Raw genomic sequence first — 19,773 nt, 5'->3', positions numbered from 1 at the left:
GTCCCAGACCTGCGATTGTGCCAGACGCAGTTTCTCCCATCTTCAGGACCCTGTTAAGCACATAAGGAGATTTTTTTCCCTCCCCACGAAGGGCTCCTGCCCTGCCCCGCCCCCTTGCGCCTGGACACCTGTCGGTATAAACCCCTGCCCATCCAGCGAAGAGGGTCACAGTAGCTTACTCATGGTCAGGCCTGTCAGAAGAGGGTGGAAGGCACAGAGAGGCCTGTCACAGGAGGGGGGAGGCACAGCCAGGCCTGTCACGGGGAGGCGGGGAGGCACAGCCAGGCCTGTCACAGGAGGACGGAGGCATAGCCAGGCCTGTCACAGGACGGGGGAGGCATGGCTAGGCCTATCAGGAGAGTGGGGACCCGGAACTGAGGTTGAGTGAACACGCCTTCTCCGAGTCTGTGACCACATGTGAGCTGCTGGGAGATGAGTCTTGGTTTCCTCATGCATCAGGCAGGGATGATCCCTCTCTTCCACTCGAGACTGGGGCCTGTGAGTGCAGGGTCTGTTGGTGTCACCGTCCCTCTAACAGACAGGGCACCGGAGGGCGGAGGGGCTGTGCAGGGACCGGGGTCTCCTGACTCCTGACGACAAGCCCCTGTCCACCGCACTGTTCCCTTTAGTGGGTCACACCACCCCAACTCCAGGCCTCCGTTTCCACATCTTCGGATCGGGGGCTGGGCTCCTTGCCCTGTGTACCCCGTGTGGTGCTGGGAGTCTGAGATGAGGTGGTGGAGGGCAGGCACTGAAGGAGGTCTTCTTAGAGGGACAGCAGGCCTGCAGCAGGATGAGAAGAGCCCCCTGGAGCCCCAGGCAGGGGCCTTGGCGCAGAGTGGTGAGTGCCCCCCCACCTGCGAGGTGCTCTCCTGAGGACCCCTCAGAGGAGGTCTGTCAGAAGAGGGAGGATCCAGAACCTGAGGTTAAGTGACCATGCCTCCTCCAAGCCTGTGACCACACTAGAGCTGCTGGGAGGTGAGCCTTAGGCTTGTTGTTAGGTGCCATCGAGTCGGTTCCGACTCATAGTGACCCTATGCACAACGGAACGAAACACTGCCCGGTCCTGAGCCATCCTTAAAATCGTTGTTAGGCTTAGGAAGGGTAAAGACCTCCCAGGGGCAGTCTCTAAGTTGTACCCCCCAACTTGAGCACCGAGGGGCAGTCTCTTAAGTTGTGCTCCCCCCCCATTCCAGCACCCAGAGCCGGTCTCTAAATGGCACCCCTCCCCAATTTCAAGGTGAATACACGTTGATAACGGCAACGGATCAGCAGAAACACCTTCCCCCCTCTTGTCTGGCTGCCTCAGTCAGGCACCTTTCATATTTGTGGCGCCTCGGAGCCTTGTCTGGTGCCCCCTTGTCTTGTGCCCAGGGGCAAGTGCCCTGCTCTGCCCCCATCTCCCTACACCTCAGTGAGGGGCCGCAGGACACCCATACCCCCCTGCTCACTCAGCCCTCTGATGGGTCCTGCTGAGTTTGGGGATTCTGTGGGATGAAGAAAGCAGGCACAGTCCACAGAGAGTTAAGCAAACCTGCAAATGTGCTGTCGAAGTGGAGGCTTCCAGGGGAGATGGGTGTGGTCGGAGGTGGGGCGGGTGAGGAGGATGGCAAGTTGGCTTAAGGCCTGGGCAGGCTCATCTGTGGGGGGTGAAAGGCAGCTGTGAGAGGAAGAGCTACTTCTACCAGGTGTTGTGCTCCCCGTTCCTTCTCCATCTTCCTCACAACAGCTCTTCAGGGCAGGTCCTGCATTGACCCTATGTAACAAAGGAGGGCCTGTCTCCCTCTAAAAGAGAGGAAAGCATGTGATGTGTGTGGAGACCAATGAGGGGTCCCAGTGAGCTGGTGCAATAGGAATGGGAGGGAGTCCTGGGGAGAAGCAGCCAGAGATCAATGATGCAGGCTTGGGCCAAGGAGACAGCTCCCTTCCTACCCGCTTACAGAGTGAGAGAAGGTGTCCTGGCTTGGACCTCACTGTCTTCCAGGGATGGCTGAGTCCTGAGCCCTCCTCTCAACTCTGATAAAGACAGAATCACTGACCCTGGTTCTTAAGAGTGTGTTAAAACCACCTATGGACCTGGGAAGCTAAAAAGAATGTGGATGTCATAGTAGGCCACAAGCTTGAAGGGGGAAGCTTAAAAGCATAGTTATGTGACACAGACTAGGAGGTAGCTTGGAGGAAAGTTCCAGGCCCAGCTCTTGTCAGACAAGGTGAGCCAGGCAGTATAGCAGGATGGGGCTTTCCTTTCTTCTGTGCCAAAGTCAAGGACTGGCCAGAGCTGCTAGGGGTGCCTTGGGTACAGTGGCCGGACAGGGGTCGGTGACAAAACCTCGGGCCCAGCACACAATGAGGATGGGACAGACGAGGGTACTGGGGCAGATAGGTGCCAGCTGTGATGAGCAGCAGTCCAGGGGCCTCCCACTCCAGGGCAGCTATGCTGCTGGGAGGTAGCGTGCAGCCAGCAACCCCGGGTTTGGTGCATCCCAAATGACATGCTGCCTCTGGGAAGCTGACCACGGTGGATTCCAGTCCCTGGGCTGGCTCTGAGAAGGCCAGGGCCCTAGGGTCCTAGGGATTCACAGAAGTTGAAGGTGGCAGTGAACATGCTTCTGGCCACCCTGGCAAGGGAGGAGGCAGAATGGCCCCTACAGCTAGGCAGGCTGGGGTGGGGGATGGGAGCACCCACAGGTGCTCCTCCCTTCCTCCCAGGCTTGCAGGGACTTCCTGGAACTAGCAGAGACACACAGCCGGAAATGGCAGCGTGCCCTGCAGTATGAGCACGAGCAGCGCATCCACCTGGAGGAGACCATCGAGCAGCTAGCCAAGCAGCACAACAGCCTCGAGCGGGCCTTCCGCAGTGCCCCGGGACGGCCTACCAACCCCTCCAAGAGCTTCAGTGAGGGTAGGTGCGGCTGCGCAGCGCCAGTGGTCTGCCAGCCTCTGTCTCCTCCATTCTTGGCTACACCCTGGGCCAGCTGACCCCCAGTTCCCCAGTGCACATACCCCTTGGCTTGCCCATGCTGGGTGTGTCGGGCCCACGCTGGCCTGACTTGGGAGGCAGGCTGTCTGTAACTAAGTTCAAATTTTCAAAAGAAAAGTTAGAGAAGCCCAGCTGTCCCCTTTGTGACAAGGAGGCTGGGTGCCAGGTAGCCGCCACCTGCCCTTGGGCTGCAGGTCACATGGTACCCTGGGGCTGTGAGCAGAGCAGGGACCCCACCAGAAAAGGAAGCACAGACAGATCTACTAATGTGTTCGTACCCTGGAGAGATCAGGGGAGGCTTCCTGGAGGAAGTGAGAGCTATAACGATGCATTGAGATTCCAGCAGAGGGAGCTGGCCCAGGGTAGTCAGGGCCAGGTGATGGAAGCAGGGAGAGGAGTGGGGGGCCAGATGGGGACAGGGCTGGGGGTGGGCAGAGAGGACAGGAGGCAGAGCAGTCCCTTTGGGCTTCTGACTTCCTCAGACAGGCAAGACATGCCTGTGTTGAAACTGCAACTATGTCGGTGGCCCCATGTGTGTCTCCAGGAAGCCTCTTGACTCCCAGAGGAGAGGACAGTGAGGAAGATGAAGATACCGAGTACTTTGATGCCATGGAAGACTCCACATCCTTCATCACCGTGATTACCCAGTCCAAGGAGGACAAGTAGGTCTTCCTGAGCTGGGTGACACATAGCAGCCTGGGAGGAGCCCCCAGCCTCTTCCACCTGGCCCTGCTCATCACCCTCTATTACCTATTTCACCAGCTATGCTCTTGGAGTTTTCTTGCATTCAAGTCTTGCTCCAGATAGTATTTTTGCTTAGATTGATTCTGTTCTTCCTTAAACCAAAAGTGCCGAAATAAGGCTCATACCAGGATTTTAATTTAAATGAGAAGGAGAATGGGGTGCTGGCTGGAGGGATTCGGTTCCAGCCTGGGGGGCGGGGGTGGGAGCTGGACCAAGGGCATAGGCTCAGAAGGCCCAGGCTCCCTCAGTTTCCCCTCAGAGCTGCACACGGGCTCAGTCACTCCCCCGACCAAGTCTGCATTCAAGAAAAGACAAGATGCAGCAGGATTTTTACTTTTGACACATTTTCTATTTCCAAGAGTTTTTTTCATAAAAGGATGCTCTTTTAGGATGCATCTGAATACACATGAGAACACACAGTAGTCACCGGGTGTTTACTAGTCATGAAGGCCATGTGTCCGACTCTCTCAGATCCACAGGAAATGCCAGGGACACAGAGCGTGGGGTGGGGAGGGAAGAGAGCCGGGCTGGCTGAGTGTGTACCTGGCCGTCTGTGGTCAGAGGGAACAAGGGGCTATGGCTATAAATGTAACATAATTAGCACTTCGGTCCTCGTTGAGATCTTTTCTGTCCTGTCAAATTGCTGAAGACTCAAACAATAGAAAAGTTGGTGAGTGTCACCATGTTGGGGGTCACGGGGGCGGCAAGGACCTCCGTAGATGTCTGGGGCCCTTGCTGTGGCCTTGAGGGGGATGACATCACTGACAGCCTATGGTGCCCACTGCCACATCCGCTTATGGGGCATGTGAGCTACAGAGCTTCACATGCCCGCCACCCCCAACACACACCACCACCACCATGAGCATGTGTCCTGGGCAGGGCACTCAGCCCACACAGATGAGCAGCTGTAGGCTCCCAGAAACCAGGTGCCCAGCCTGAGTCTGCCAGCTTTGGGTATAGAGCCTGGTCTATGCCCACATCTGTTCCCCTGTCCACCCCACCCCCCGCTATCCTCATGAATCCCCTGAAGGGCCAAAGTGCCATGAGGAAGTCCTGGTCAGGAGCAAGGAGGCTGGGAAGTCTCCCCTGGCTGCTCCACGGGCCAGCACTTCACTGCCTCCCTGTCCCAGCTTCTTCCAGGGAAAGGGGGTTTGCATCCCTCCTGCCCTCAGGGAGCTTCCAGGTCCCATCAGCAGTGTATTTCAAGCTCAGAATCATTTTTCCATTTTCCACTAACTTTTAAAGTTGCTTATATTAGTCTCAAGGTGAGCATGCTCAGCTAGTCTGCTCTCTTTCCACCTCATCACCCAACAGCATAGCCCTCTTGGCTATACAGCCAGGAAGGTTTGCCCAGGCAGCCCCTGACTCCTTGGCATCCCAGGGACCTGGCCTTTGCCTCCTGGTGCTCCAGTTGCTCTGAGCCAGTCCCTGACTGAGGGCCCAGGCCCCCTCTGCTCACACCTCAGCACTCATCCCTGGCTCCCCCAGCTCTCCTGATGGTCCACACGGCCCCTGCCTGTCCTGCTGCCTCTTCTCCCCACCCCTCCCTTGTGCTGCTGATACACTGGGCAGCAGGCATGGCCCACCCAGGTCCTGCTCTTCCTGCCCTGGGCCTCTGCCCCTGCTGACCTCTGTCTGCAGTGTCCCTCCCCCATTCTGCTGAGTGACCTGGATGATTCTTCCATCCTCTGAAGCCCTGACTGCCTCAGCCTCTCTGCTGTGGTCCCAGGGACTGGGGCCTCCTCAGACATGGCACCCCCTGCTGGCCTGGCCGACACTCTTCTACAAGTATTGTTCAGGCACAGGGATGCTTCAGACCCATTTCCTGCCCTTAAGGAATCCCACTCCCCTGGGGGGACAGACCAGCAGACTGGCAAGGACACAGCAGGGTCCATTCTGTGACAGAAAGGGGCCCACAGGCTCTGGGAGGCTGTCCCAGAGACATCCACCCTCTGGCTTATCTGGGGCCCGGGTCAGCCAGTCCCCAGGAGGAGCCGTGTGTACAGACCCCAGATGAGGGCGTAGGTGGGAGCCTTTCCAAATGGCTGCCTAGGTCCCCCAGCCCCCATCTCAAGTGTTCCAAAGGCTGTGGGGGCCCCTATTCTAGAAGCAGCTGGAGGCGGGCCCCCTTGGACCTCACGGCGGGTCTGTAGAGAAGGTGATGGGCTCAAGGTTTGTAAATAACGTGTTTCATTTGTATCTCCTGCAGAAAAGCTGAGGGTGGGACAGGGGCAGTCTCTGTGGACGACTGGACCGTGGCAGACAATGTAAGTGCAGCAGGAGCCCCCCACAGGAGAGGCCAGACCCCAGGCTGAGGGGAAGGCTGGCACCCCTAGCACAGGGCCAGAGGGGTGGGCTGGCTTTGGGTCTCCGCTGTGCCCCAACTGTGCCCCCACCACCACCCTGTGCAAGGTCAGGCGGGAGGGCGGGCAGGGCCTGGGGGACATGGGGGAGCTCTGGACCTGCTGGCGGCCATGCCTACTTCTCTGGCAGGTGCCGGATGGCACGTCACCCGGGCCCAAGGGCCCACCCCGAGTCAGGAGGAGATCGCGCATCCCCGACAAGCCCAACTACAGCCTTAACCTCTGGAGCATCATGAAGAACTGCGTTGGCCGGGAGCTCTCTAAGATCCCCATGCCGGTAGGTGCCGAGCCCGTCCCTCTGCGTGGGTGACGTTGACAGCCGCTCGAAGTACAGGCAGCCTGAGGAGCCATCTTCTCGATGGCTGGGAGGAGCGTGTACATATCCCTTTGCGCGTGTCTATCTCCAGGTTTTGAGAGAAGGGCCGGGGCGGCTCTGCATGAACAGAGATGCGGGGAGCCCCAGGGCCCCTCTGGGCTGGCTAGGCTTCACATCGTCAGCTGTCCTTACATCCTAGCTGGGGAGTGGCAGGACTGGACTGTGGTGAGGTGCAAGGAGCCTTCTCCATTCTGCTCACTGTCCCTGGTGCTTCTGCACCCAGGACATGGGAGCTCAGCGAGGTCAGGGCGGCGGCCCCAGGTCATACAGCAGGCTGAGGGCAGAGGGTGGGGATGGCATCTCGAGGATGAGCTTGGTGGCTCCGGGGCTGACTTGGTTTCTCTTTGTGACCCTGGACAAGCCAATTTACATTTTTGACCTCTGTGTCCACATCTGCAAAATGGGGATAATAACAGCACCTACTTCACAGGTTGGGAGGATAAAATGAGATAACACAGGAAAAACTCTCCACGCAGGGCCTGGCAAGGAGCCAGAGCCTAACATCATGGGAGAAAGTGGACCTGCCAGTCTGAGGCTGGGAAGGGGCCCTGGACCCACCCAACCCCACCCTGGCCCCTCCACTGAACCACTAGACAGAAACTTACCTAACAGCTCGCAATGAAAAAAAAAAAAAATTGCTATTGCATCAATTCCGACTCATAGTGACCCTACAGGATAGAGCAGAACTGCCCCACAGGGTTTTCAAGGCTGTAAATCTTTACAGAAGCAGACTGCCGTATCTTTCTCCCATGGAGAGGCTCGTGGGTTCGAACTGCTGACCTTTTGGTTAGCGGCCAAGCACTTAACCACTGTGCCACCAGCTGGTCCTGGTACAGCTCACAATCCAAAAAAGAACCCAAACCTGATTCTGACTCATAGCAACTCTATAGGACAGAGTAGAACTGCCCCACAGGGTCTCCAAGGAGCGGCTGGTAGATTCGAAATGCCGACCTTTTGAGTAGCAACAGAACACTTAATCACTGTGCCACCAGGGCTCCACAGCTCAAACAGGAAGACCCAGTTCATCCATTCTGAGTCAGTCAGTCAACCAATATGAACTGAACACTTCATGTGACTCGGTGCTGAAGACAGGGAGTGAACAAGTCAGAGACCTGGCCTTCACAGAGCCTCCATCCTAGTAGGGGGAGACTGAAAGTAAACATAACAAAATTGTATAATATCTAGTATGTTAGAAGGTGGTGAGTGCTTTGGACAAAACTGAGGCAGGAAACAGCTGGGAGGTGAAATGCGGGAAGTGGCAGTTTTAGGCAGGGTCACCAGGGAACCTCACCATGGAGGTGCCATCTGGGCAGGATATCCCCAGACATCTGTGAAAAGCAACGATGCTGTGATGACCCCAGGGTCTGTGCTGGGAACAGCATCTCAGTGGGGCTTAGCAGGTGGCTCAGGCAAGTTGGGGGTGGCTGCCCAGGCACCCCGGCCAGCGCCTGCCTGACCACTGCCTGACCACCTCTGGCCTTTCCTGCAGGTTAACTTTAACGAGCCCCTATCCATGCTCCAGCGGCTGACGGAGGACCTGGAGTACCACCACCTGCTGGACAAGGCGGTCAACTGCACCAACCCAGTGGAGCAGATGTGCCTGGTGGCCGCCTTCTCTGTGTCCTCCTACTCCACCACCGTGCACCGCATCGCCAAGCCGTTCAATCCCATGTTGGGTGAGACCTTTGAGCTGGACCGCCTTGATGACATGGGACTGCGCTCCATCTGTGAGCAGGTGAGGCCCAGGCTCCCCACGGAGCTGGCGCAAGGCCATATCCACTATGCTCTGGACAGGCTGCTCCTACCTGGCACCAGGGCAGAGTGAGGTGAATGGAATGTGGCCACTGACCTTGCCGTGCCCATACCCAGGAGTTAGACAGGGGTATGTCCAGTGTGGTGGCTGGGCCTGGTGTGCAGGAAAAGGGAGACCATGTGCTCCCAACCAGGGGACCATGGAGCAGAGGTGGAGGCATCTGCAGAGTGGGAAAGGGAAGGGAGGCACCTCCATAGTATGGGCTGAGAGGACTTGGCCGGGTCAGTGCCTGCACAGCTGGGACTTTGAGGGGCTCCAGGGGTCGAAGGCCCTGCCTGGGCATGGCTCACCTGTGCCCTCTCCACCCTTCCCCACTGAGATGCTGTGTGGAGCCAGGACCCAGGCCTCTCAGGGTAGGGAGCCTTAGCCAAGGCACTGACACAGAGCCTGGTGTCCTTGTCTGATGGAGGGAATTCTGTCGGTGCCCTCACTGGGTGGTGCCAAGCTTTTAGGAGGACCCAGGTAGACACCACCTGGAGGTGGAGGTGCCAAGACCAGGCACTGCTACCACTGAGCACCATCTATGTGCCAGGTGCTGCAAGGGCCCACTAGAAGGCAACTGTGGACCTGGGCGGGTGGTTGTGGCTGACCACGGAGAGGGGTCGCAGCATAGGCGTGTTCTGAAGGGGGGCCAGCAGGTCTGCTGATGCTTTGGATGTGGAGTGACGGGGCAGGGATGTCAGGGATGACCCAGGGTTCTTGATGTGAACTGCTGAGCATTCATTCATTCAGCAAGTGTTGGGTCAGTGCCTACCATGTGCCAGGAGCTACCGAGGGTCCACCTAGAAAGGAAGCAGGCGTGGTTGGGGTGGCGCAGATCCCGTGTGCATGGGATGTTGGGCAGGGAGGGGACTGGCCCTCTTATAACAGGGGTGGTCAAGGAGAAGAGAGGGTGGGGCCGAAAGCAGAACCCTGGAGGAAGCGGACAGGCTGACTCAGTGGGACCCACTCATGTGGGTTCCTGTGGCTGCTGCATGGCATGTTGAGCACAGGGATGAGGTGGAAGCAGAGAGAGCTGGCCAAGCTGCTGCACCGGTCCCCAGTGGCCCTGGAGTGGGGGTACAGCTAGCGGGAGGGGAAAATTTTGGACACATGTACAGATGGAAGCACAGACAGGGCTGGCTAAGGATCAAATGCAGACCATGAGAGGGAAGGTGGGGTCAAGGGCGACTCCAAAGCATTTGGTGTGAGCAGCTGAAAGGACCTGGCGGTAGGGCTGAGAAGGGAGCCCTACCGACAGACTCAGGGCCTTCTGCTTGGAGGTCACACCGTAAGTTTGCCAGTGAGGGTGGGAGCTGGTGAGCCATGGAGGCTCCAGCTGCAGGGACAGCCCACCCATCTTAACAGGAGCAGTTGGTGGGTAGTGCTGATCTTCTGAGACAGGAGCCAGTAGGGGGAGACCACCAGAGCAGGGCAGTGGGGGAATGGCCATAGCTCAGTCTGACCCTGCTCGGGCTGGAAAGCCTGTCTGAAGGAGGTGGCAGGTCAGCTGGGAGCCTACTTGAGGCTGAAGACAGGCTGAGATGGGAAGAACTGACAAGAGTACAACAGGGCTGCCATGAGGCAGGAGGGCCAAGTGGGCAGGTGCCCTGAAGGTGAGGTGATGGTCAGCAGTGCCCATGGTTGCCGAGAGGGCCCCAATGTGGTGGGCCCATCGTGGTGGGCAGATAAGACTTGGCCCAGCCTGAGGCAGGGTAGTCACTCACTCACTCTGGAGCCAGGCTGGCCTGGAGGGAAGCCCATCCACCTCTTGGTGGCCGGTCTGAGCCTTCTCCATGTAGTAGACATGTCAGATGTTTCCCTTTGTTGGCTGTGAAAATTAACAAGAAAATGGTTACAGCAGTGAAACCCTTCCCTTGATTCGTCTCTGCACATTCTGTCACCCGTGGGTCCTGGGGGTACAGGCCCCACCATCACCCCCATTAAACAGCCCAAGAGCCAGGGGCTCAAAGACACCAGGCCCTCATCTCCCCTACAGTGGCCGGGCAGAGCCAGGACAGCAACCCAGGGTGTTCCAACCCCAGCTGCCAAGGCCTTGCTCATCTGCACAGGCACTGTCCTCAGGTGGGCTTGCCTCAGGTCCATGGCCCCCAGGGGAGGAGTCCTGGCCTGAGAGCTATTACGGGGCTAGGGGGGCACAGGACGGAGACGGGGCAGGCCATCCCACCTGGCTGGGGCTGGTACCTGGGACCTGTCCGCAGACGCTTACAGCATGTGGGTCTGGCCCAGGTGAGCCACCACCCGCCCTCAGCTGCGCACTACGTCTTCTCCAAGCATGGCTGGAGCCTCTGGCAGGAGATCACCATCTCCAGCAAGTTTCGGGGGAAATACCTCTCCATCATGCCCTTAGGTGAGCCGGGCACAGAGCACTTTGGGGACAGGGATATTCTGGTAAAGGGGGAGGATTGTACCAACCCAGAAGCCAGCTGGAGGCTTCCAGAGCCTTCCTGAGGGTCCACTCCCCTCCCCCTTGCCAGGCTTCCTGGCTGCCTCCCCAGCCGTTCCTGCCCCACTACCCCCAGTCTGCATGAAGACTGCTCTGGTTCTCTGGCGTGTGGCTCCAGGACACTGGGCGGTGGGCAGGCCGAACCCTCGCTGGTGGCTCTGACCTCTGACCCTCCGTCTGGCCACCAGGTGCCATCCACTTAGAATTCCAGGCCAGTGGGAATCACTACGTGTGGAGGAAGAGCACCTCCACGGTGCACAACATCATCGTGGGCAAGCTCTGGATTGACCAGGTCAGGGGGCCCATGGCAAGGGGGGCATGGGGCCCACAGACTGGCTACTGACCACTGTTGTCTCACCAGACTGGGGACATTGAGATTGTGAACCATAAGACCAAGGACCGGTGCCAGCTAAAGTTCCTGCCCTACAGCTACTTCTCCAAAGAGGCAGCCCGGAAGGTAAGCAGGACTGCCCCTCAGAGCCCTGGGGGCCCGGGGCAGGGTGTGTCCCAACATTGGTCATGCCATGTCCACAGGTGACAGGAGTGGTGAGTGACAGCCAGGGCAAGGCCCACTACGTGCTGTCTGGCTCATGGGACGAGCAAATGGAGTGCGCCAAGGTCGTGCACAGCAGCCCCAGCAGCCCCAGCTCGGACGGGAAGCAAAAGACGGTATACCAGACGCTGCCAGCCAAGCTGCTGTGGAAGAAATACCCACTGCCGTGAGTGGGGCCCACAGGCCCTGTGCTGTGGGGTGGAAGAGGGCGGGGAGGCAGGCAGGACAGAGAGAGGGAGAGCAGGGGAGGCACATGAACAGTAGACGGACAGGCAGGGGGACCACGGCTCGGAGAGCCACAGGCACAGAGGAGGGCAGAAGGTTTCGTCTTGGGCTGGGGTACAGGACACACCAAAGCTCTGTGCCCTTGGGCAGCTGACATTCTGGAGAGAGCAAGACAGACAATCAGCAAGGAAATAAACGTGAACCCCTGGTGGTGGGGAGAACGATGTAGAGCCAAGAAGCAGGGTGATGGGACAGAAAAAAAGAGCTTGAAAAGAACTGCAGGAAACAGAAAATTATAAAAAGTGGCAGTGCAGCTTCGAAAGAAAACAAAATAAAAATTCTACAAGGAAAAATAAAATAACTAAAACTAAGATCTCCATGGAAAGGTGTAATAGATGGAGGACAACTGAAGAGAGAATCACCAACTGAATACAGGTCAGAAGAAATTAGCAAGAGATGAAACCTGGAAAAGACATGAAGTGAGAAGGTCAACCACCCAGTGACCCAGGGTGGGGTCCCCGAGCAGCGGCACAGGGGTCCCCTATGGCTTTAGCCCATCCCATCCGAGGTCTTTCATCTCTAGAACTTGGTGATTCAAATCCACCCAGCAGTGCCATGGAAGAAAGGCCTGGCGATCTTTCTTCCCTTAAGATTTCTGTCAAGAAAACCCTATGAGCAGCTCTTCTCTGTAACACATTTTTATTTATTCCTTTCCTTCTGGAGCTCCAATTAAATGTATTATTTTAGAGGTTACCCTGAAAATTACAATATGCATACTTGACACTGTGCAGAGTCTGCACTTCAGTGTGCAGGGAACGTGTCTGCACATGGCGGCGTCTGCGAGCAGGGTCTAGCATACACCTCTAGGCAGAGTCCCAGAAGGAAACAGACCATCTGTGAGGAGAAACTAGTGGAGAATTTTCCACACCTAAATCCAACAGTGATCAAGTGAGACTGTTGAAAACTAAATCAAAGAGAAAATATTAAGCAGCCAGGTTTTAAAAGACATTCCCTTCAAAGGAACAACAGGCCAACAGCCTGATGACAAGACGGATGAAAGATGTCTTCTATGTGCCAAAGGAATCCTGCCAGCCCAGAACTCTACACCCAGGGAGAGCAGAGCAAAGAACGACATTGATAGAAAGTTTCAGACAGATGAAAGAGTTTACCACCAGCAGACCTGCACTTAGAGGGTATCTTTCAGGCAGAAGGAAAGTGATCTCAGAGGGAAGATCCAGGATGTATGAATGAATAGAGGGCAAAACTACATGAATCTAAATGGACAGCGAATCAACCGGGATAATAATATCTTCAGGGGTTTCAAATCTAAAACATAAAGTTAAAATACAACCGAACTATCACCTAAGTTGGAAGAGGAATAAACAGAGGGAAGCTGTTCTCAAGTCTACCTAAGAGGAGGGTCAGTTTACTTGTTTTTAGATTGAATACATTTATTCACACACACATGTATGTATATAAATCAAAACCAAATCAAACCCAGTGCCGTCAAGTCGATTCTGACTCATAGCGACCCTATAGGACAGAGTAGAACTGCCCCATAAAGTTTCCAAGGAGCACCTGGTGGATTCGAACTGCAGACCCTTTGGTTAGCAGCCATAGCACTTAACCACTACGCCACCAGGGTTTCCATGTATAGGCACGTATATATATACATACATATACACAAACATACATACGTACATAGAGAGTCCTCCCTGGGTAGTGCAAATGGTCAACATGCTCTGCTGCCAACCCAAAGGTCAGAAGCTTGAGTCCACCCAGAGGCACCTCAAAAACCAGCCACTGAAAACCCTCCAGAGCACAGCTCCACCCTGACACACGAGGTCACCTTGAGCCAGAGTTGACCCAACAGCAACTGTTTTTTTTTTTTTTTAAATACATATATACATGTATAGAAGTAGTTTTAGGAGTGTCATGGTTCTAAGAATGAAAAGCAAGATTCATCAGATCTAAAAAATTTTAAATTATATTTTTTGGAACCCCAGTAAGTGCAAAGGTCTCGAGTTAGAAGTTGAAAGACACTTATATAACTTAAAATTTATCAACTTGAGTAAAAGAACTCTTAATAGACTAAAGAATTAGATCACGTGGATAACTTGAATCCTCTCAAAGTTATGAAATCACTGATACAATAACCAGACGGTGGGTTCTGTAGGTTACATCAGAGTAATGAGCAACACCTTTCTGCCTGAAATCTTTGTCAGTAATGTCAACCACTTTTTTTTAATTGTGGTAAAAATATATATAACAAAACATGCCATTTTAACATTTTTATGTGTATAATTAAGCGACATTAATTATGTTTATCATGTCATGCAACTGACACCACTATCCATTTCCAAATTTTTTCATCACCCTTAACAGTGCCCCTTAAGTAATGAGTCCCCATTTCCCACTCCCTCCCATTCCTGGTAACCAGTAATAAACTTTGATTTCTATACATTAGCCTATTCTAGATATTTCATATAAGTGGGATCATATAATATTTCCTTTTGTGACTGACTTATTTCACTTAGCATAACGTTTTCCATGTTCATCTATATCATAGCATGCATCAGAACTTCATTTCTCTTTATGGCTGAGTAATATTCCATTTTATGTATATAGCACACTTCGTTTATCCATTTAGGTTGTTTACCTTTTGGCTATTGTGAATAGTGCTGCAGTGAGCATTGGGGAACAAGTATCTATTGTATTCCTGCTTTCACGTCTTTTGGGTATCTACCTCACAGTGGGATTGCTGGGCTACATGGTGGTTCCAGAGTTCCTGGGTGGTGTAAACAGTTAATGCACTCACTACTAACTGAAAGGTTGGCAGTTTGAGTCTACTCAGAGGCACCTCAGAAGAAAGGCCAGGTTGTCTACTTCTGAAAAAATCAGCCACTGAAAACCCTATGGAGCATAGTTCCACTTTGACACACATGGGGTTGCCATGAGTCAGAGTTGACTCAACGGCAACTAGAAGAGACAATACATCGACTTGGAGAAGGTAATCACAATACTTACACCTGGCAAAGGATTAGTATCAAAACACATAATGTACTTCCAGTCAATAAATAAAGCAAAAACAATCTAATAAAAAAAAAGGAACAAGAATTTCACAGAAGAAAGTAGAAGTAGAAAGACATTTATTTAACTTAGTTTATCAACTTGAGTAAAAGAACTCTTAGTAGACTAAAGAATTAGATCATGTGGATAACTGGAGTCCACTGAAATGAGCTAACCTATCCTCTCAAAGTTATGAAATCACTGATACAATAACCACAAATTGGGTTCAGTAGGTCATATCAGAGTGATGAGGAACAGCCTTCTGCCCTAAATCTCTATCAGTAATGTCAAACAATCATATGAAAAAACAGTCAACATCATTGGTAATCATGGAAATGCAAATCAAAACCACAACTAGATACACTCATTTGATTGGCAAGGATTAAAAAGTCTGATAATACCATGTGTTGAAGAAGATGGGAGTCACAATGTCTTTTACACATTGCTGGTGGAAATGCAAATTGGTACAACCACTTTGGAAAACAGTTTGGCCTTACTTCCTAAAGGTGAACATCACATATTCCATAACCCAGCAATTCCACTTAAGAGAACTTCTGGCAAACGTACAACAAAAACCATGCCTGAGACTATTCTAATAGCAGAAACTGGGAAACAACCCAGATTTATTGGATGAATAACGTGGCATAGTCACATAATATTACACAGCAGTTAAAACGAATGAACCATGGCAACATTCAACAATATAGATAAATCTTAGCAATATACTATTAGGTGAAAAAAGCAAGTCCTAGAAAGTTACAAACCATTTTGTGAAGTTACAAACAAGTGTATGTAATATATGTATATGAATGTGCACACACACACACACGGAAGAATATTTAAAGATGTAATAAAACTATATTAAAAGGAAAGCCAGGGACTGATGACCCCAGGAGTCAGGTCGACGGCTACCTGAGAAGGGGGTAAATTGGTACATTTTCCATATGGTTAGATGTAGGTGTTTGTCAGGGTTCTAACTTTTGTTTAGGGTGGTGAGGTTGTACTAATAAAAACAGACCATGCAAGGACCAATGGAAAGAGGGTATCACGAACCAATGATTATGACTAATCCCAGTATGTACACCTGAGGTCCAAAAACAGACAGAACAAAAAAAAAAAGAACTAGATGGTAGATTTAAATCCAACATTTCACTAGTTATAAAACCAAAAACCCACTGCCATAAAGTCGATTCCAAGTTATAGCGACCCTCTGGAACAGAACAGGACTGCCCCATAGAGTTTCCAAGGCTATAAATCTTTAGGGAAGTAGACTGCCGCATCCTTCCCCACTGGTGGGTTCAAATCACCAACCTTTTGGTTAGCAGCTGAGCATTTTGACCACTGCACCACTTGGGCATCTATTCAGTAGTTAATATTAAGTGCAAATGGTCTAAAAGCTCAAATTAACTTTCAAACTTTAAGACAGATTTTTTTAAAAATCCAACTATATGGGGTTTGCAACAGATACATCTAAATAAGAAGACAAAGACTGAAGTAAAAGGATAGGAAAAGATATGTCCATAGAAATACTAACAAAAGCTGCTGTGGCTATAGTAATATCACAGAACAGACTATGGGACCAAAAGAAATACTAGCGGTAAGAGGAACAGTTCATAATAAAGGTTCATTTCACCAGGAAGATGCATTTTAAATATGAATGTACCCTGTGCATAATAACATAGCCTCAAAATATAGACAGCAAAATTTGACAGAACTGTAAGGAGAATGATAAAGCGAGAAATTTGAGCGTAACTCTTTTAGTAACACTGCACTCAGCAACTACGGAAAGCACATTCTCTTCAATTATACATAGAGCATTTGCAAAAATTGGCCATATACTGGGCCACAAAGGAAATTTCAAAGGACTGAAATTAAACCAAGTATATTGTCTGACTCCAAGGCAATTATGCAAGAAAAAAATAACTTGAGAAATCCCCCCAAATGTTTATAAAATTAAATTCACTTCCAGCTAATGCATAGGTCAAAGAAGATATAGTAGAAGTTAGAAAATATTTAGAACTGAATGGTAATGAAAATAATATGTACCCAAAATGGTGTGGAATTCAGTTAAAGCAGTACTTCGAGGGAAATGTATAGCCTTAAAATGCATATATTAGAAAAGCTGAAAAAGAGTTAAGCACACATCTCACGAACGTAGAAAAAGAACAGCAAAATAAACCCTAACAAAGTAGAAGGAAGGAATGCAAAAGCAAAAATCAATAAAGTAGAAAACCTACGATAGAGAGGATCAACAAAGCCAAAAGTCTGATCCTCAAACAGGAATAAACTAGACAAGTCTCTGACATGACTGTTCACAACAAAGAGAAAACACACATAACCCACATCACCGGTGCAAACAGGGACGTGCGTGGTGTGTCAGACATTTAAGGAACAATAATGAGGATATTATGAAACAAGGTTATGTTGATAAATTTGAGTGAAACCTACAAATTTCCAGAGAAGTATGACTTAGCGGACAGCTGCAGGTCCGTGGGTGGCTGTGGTGGTGGTGGGGTGGCGGGTGCAAAGGGTGAGTTGGGTGCCAGGTCGGTCCATTGGAGCGGGGCCGGGGGACGCGGCGCAAGGAAAGGTCAGGCCGGGGCAGAAGGCCCGGGGCCGGGGAGGCGCGGTCCTGGAGGCTCACTGGCTGCCCGCCGCAGGGAGAACGCGGAGAACATGTACTACTTCTCCGAGCTGGCGCTGACGCTGAACGAGCACGAGGAGGGCGTGGCGCCCACCGACAGCCGCCTGCGGCCAGACCAGCGGCTCATGGAGAAGGGGCGCTGGGACGAGGCCAACACCGAGAAGCAGCGGCTGGAGGAGAAGCAGCGCCTGACGCGGCGCCGGCGGCTGGAGGCCAGCGCTCGGGGCGGTGGCTTCGGCGCCGAGGAGGGTGAGGCCGCGGGGAGCGGGCCCGGGGAAGTGGGGGTCCGAAGAGGGAGGGGTGCCGGGGAGGGTATGCCCCAGGGAGGGTGGCGCGGAGGGCGGGTACCCCCGGAAAGGGAGGGGGCTGGGGAAGGGGGCCGGGGATAGCGGGTGCCCCTGAGAAAGGGAGGGGAAAAAGAGACAAGGGAGTGGGAGGCGGAGCCTGAAGGAGGGTGTCCCCGGAGCGAGGAGGAAGGGTATCCCGGGGAGGAGAGAGGTGCCCCGTGGGAGGGCCGTCCCTGCGGCGGGGAGGCCCCGGAGTATCCGCCCGCCCACCGGCCTGCGTTCCCGCCTTGCAGAGAAGGAGGCTGATGTGTACACGCCACTGTGGTTCGAGAAGAGGCTGGACCCGTTGACCGGGGAGACGGCCTGTATGTACAAGGGCGGCTACTGGGAGGCCAAAGAGAGGCAAGACTGGCACATGTGCCCCAACATCTTCTGAGCGCCACCTCTCTCGGAAATACAGGCGCCTGCACAGCGCGGCCCACCTTTCTTTAATGCTCTCAGTTTAGTCCGAAAGGTCCTCCTCTCCCCCTCCTCCCCCTTAAAAAAAAAAAAAAACTTTTCTGGGGCTACCACCTTTGAAGGAGGAAGTGCTGACCCAGGTTCTCTCCAGCCCCAGGTGCGCCGGGTCACCCCACGCCCCTCTCCTCATGGACTGGGGGCCCCATGAGGATCCTAGCTCCCCAGTTACCACAACTCAGGCCGGGCGCGGGCGTGGACAGCCCCCGTCACCAGCCCAGCCCTGGGAGGACTACTCTGTTTCTCCTAGGGAGCCTCTCTCGACTTTTTTTTTAAAAAAGATCTCCATTTCTTTCCAGCCATGACATTTAGTACATATTTTTAGTACAGCACTTAGCAGAAACTTACCTAGTGTGCTTTCTTGCCACAGAAGTGTGCTGGCAAGAGCCCCTCTTTTTAAGAGATCAGGAAGCCAGACCCCTCTGAGTTGGGAAATTTTGTAGCTCAACACAGCAAGGCCCCGTTTGTATCTGAGCTGCCCACCCCCCAGGAGCCCAGGGCCCCACAGAACTGAACAGAAAGGGGGGCCTGGCTTAGGAAAGCACAGGAGTCCCTGGAGCTACAGCCCCTACCCACTTACCTGGGGGACACCAAGGGGGCAGAGGGGTGGATTTGAAGACACAGGCCTTGCCTGGCCCCGGCTGTGCTGGGGCTGCTCCCTGGCCCCAGAGGCCGGGAGGGCTGGTAGGCACGGCCTGCAGGTGCTTCCGACCCAGAACCAGGCCCCAAATCAGCAATAACGAACAAACTCTCAGCCCGGCCTGGGCTGGTGACCCGGGCACCAGAGACCCAGCTTCCCACCTCCACCTCAGGTGGCTCAGGGGCGTCCATCTCAGTGCCCCTGGACCCTTTATTTGCCTAATTTATATATAAGATATATAAATATATATAAAATAGCTATTTTGCTTAACTTTCTATGGTATGTGAAAGTGAAAAATGATGAAGACAGGGATTCTGTCTGAGTTTGGCCCTCCTACCAGCCCTGCTGTCTCCTCATACCCTCTTCCCAAGGCTTGGACGACCACGGCCACTGTCCCACTCCCTCACCATCCCCACTCCAAGGCTCTCTACTTCAGTTTTGGTCCTGAAAGTCCATCACAGGGTTTTTCTTTCTACTCTAGGACTGGGTTGGCTTTTATAAAAAAAAAAATGAAAGTGAAAACACCATGTGCAATGCCTTAGGGGGCCCACTGGGAGCAAGGAGGCATACAGCCCCCAGGCCTCCCCTAGGGCCAAGGGCCTGTCAGTACTGTTGAATGTACCACTTCCAAACACTGTGGGCAAGCACCTTTTGACCGGTAACAATAAACCTTGGGTTTGGAGTTTTCCATTGCCTTGCCCTGTCTGTGGTGGATGGAATGGCACTGATGAGTCAAACAGCAGCAGCCCACAAGGAAATAGGACTTTGGCTGATTGGGGGAGGGGGACGTAGAAGACCTGGTAGGGGCGAGGGTCTGGGCCCCAGGCCGCCCAAAGGACTGGATCAGCACTGCCCCACCGCAAAGCTAAGGGAGGGGGGCGGGGCTCTGCGAGGGGCTGGCCTGATGCCTCAGGTCCTGGATCCAGATCTGCTGTCCCCTAGACGGGCAGTGTTTTAGCCACCTGGAGATCATCCCCACCCAATCCTGTCTGTTAGCTCCTGGTGCCCGGGCCAGTCCAAACCACCCACCACCCTCCACAAAGGAGGGCCCACCTGGTGAGTTCCATGGTTGCTCTACAACCAGGGCCTGAGCTGCTTCTGTTGCCCCAGTTGCCAA

General features: G+C 53.2%; 1 protein-coding gene across 1 annotated transcript; it reads left to right on the top strand.

The window, feature by feature from the left end:
* Nucleotides 1–439: 439 nt before the first annotated feature.
* Nucleotides 440–19,470, top strand: OSBP2 (oxysterol binding protein 2). Its single transcript, XM_023559222.2, has 12 exons — nt 440–841; nt 2,710–2,902; nt 3,525–3,642; nt 5,934–5,991; nt 6,218–6,364; nt 7,953–8,198; nt 10,506–10,626; nt 10,911–11,014; nt 11,084–11,179; nt 11,257–11,441; nt 17,230–17,462; nt 17,794–19,470. Exons 1-12 carry the CDS (start codon nt 794–796, stop codon nt 17,934–17,936), a joined length of 1,692 nt encoding a protein of 563 aa, XP_023414990.2. The 5' UTR covers nt 440–793; the 3' UTR covers nt 17,937–19,470.
* Nucleotides 19,471–19,773: the final 303 nt, after the last annotated feature.

This window comes from Loxodonta africana, chromosome 19, assembly GCF_030014295.1.
Source record: "Loxodonta africana isolate mLoxAfr1 chromosome 19, mLoxAfr1.hap2, whole genome shotgun sequence".
NCBI lineage: Eukaryota > Metazoa > Chordata > Mammalia > Proboscidea > Elephantidae > Loxodonta > Loxodonta africana.
This window is presented reverse-complemented; position numbering and strand designations above follow the sequence as displayed.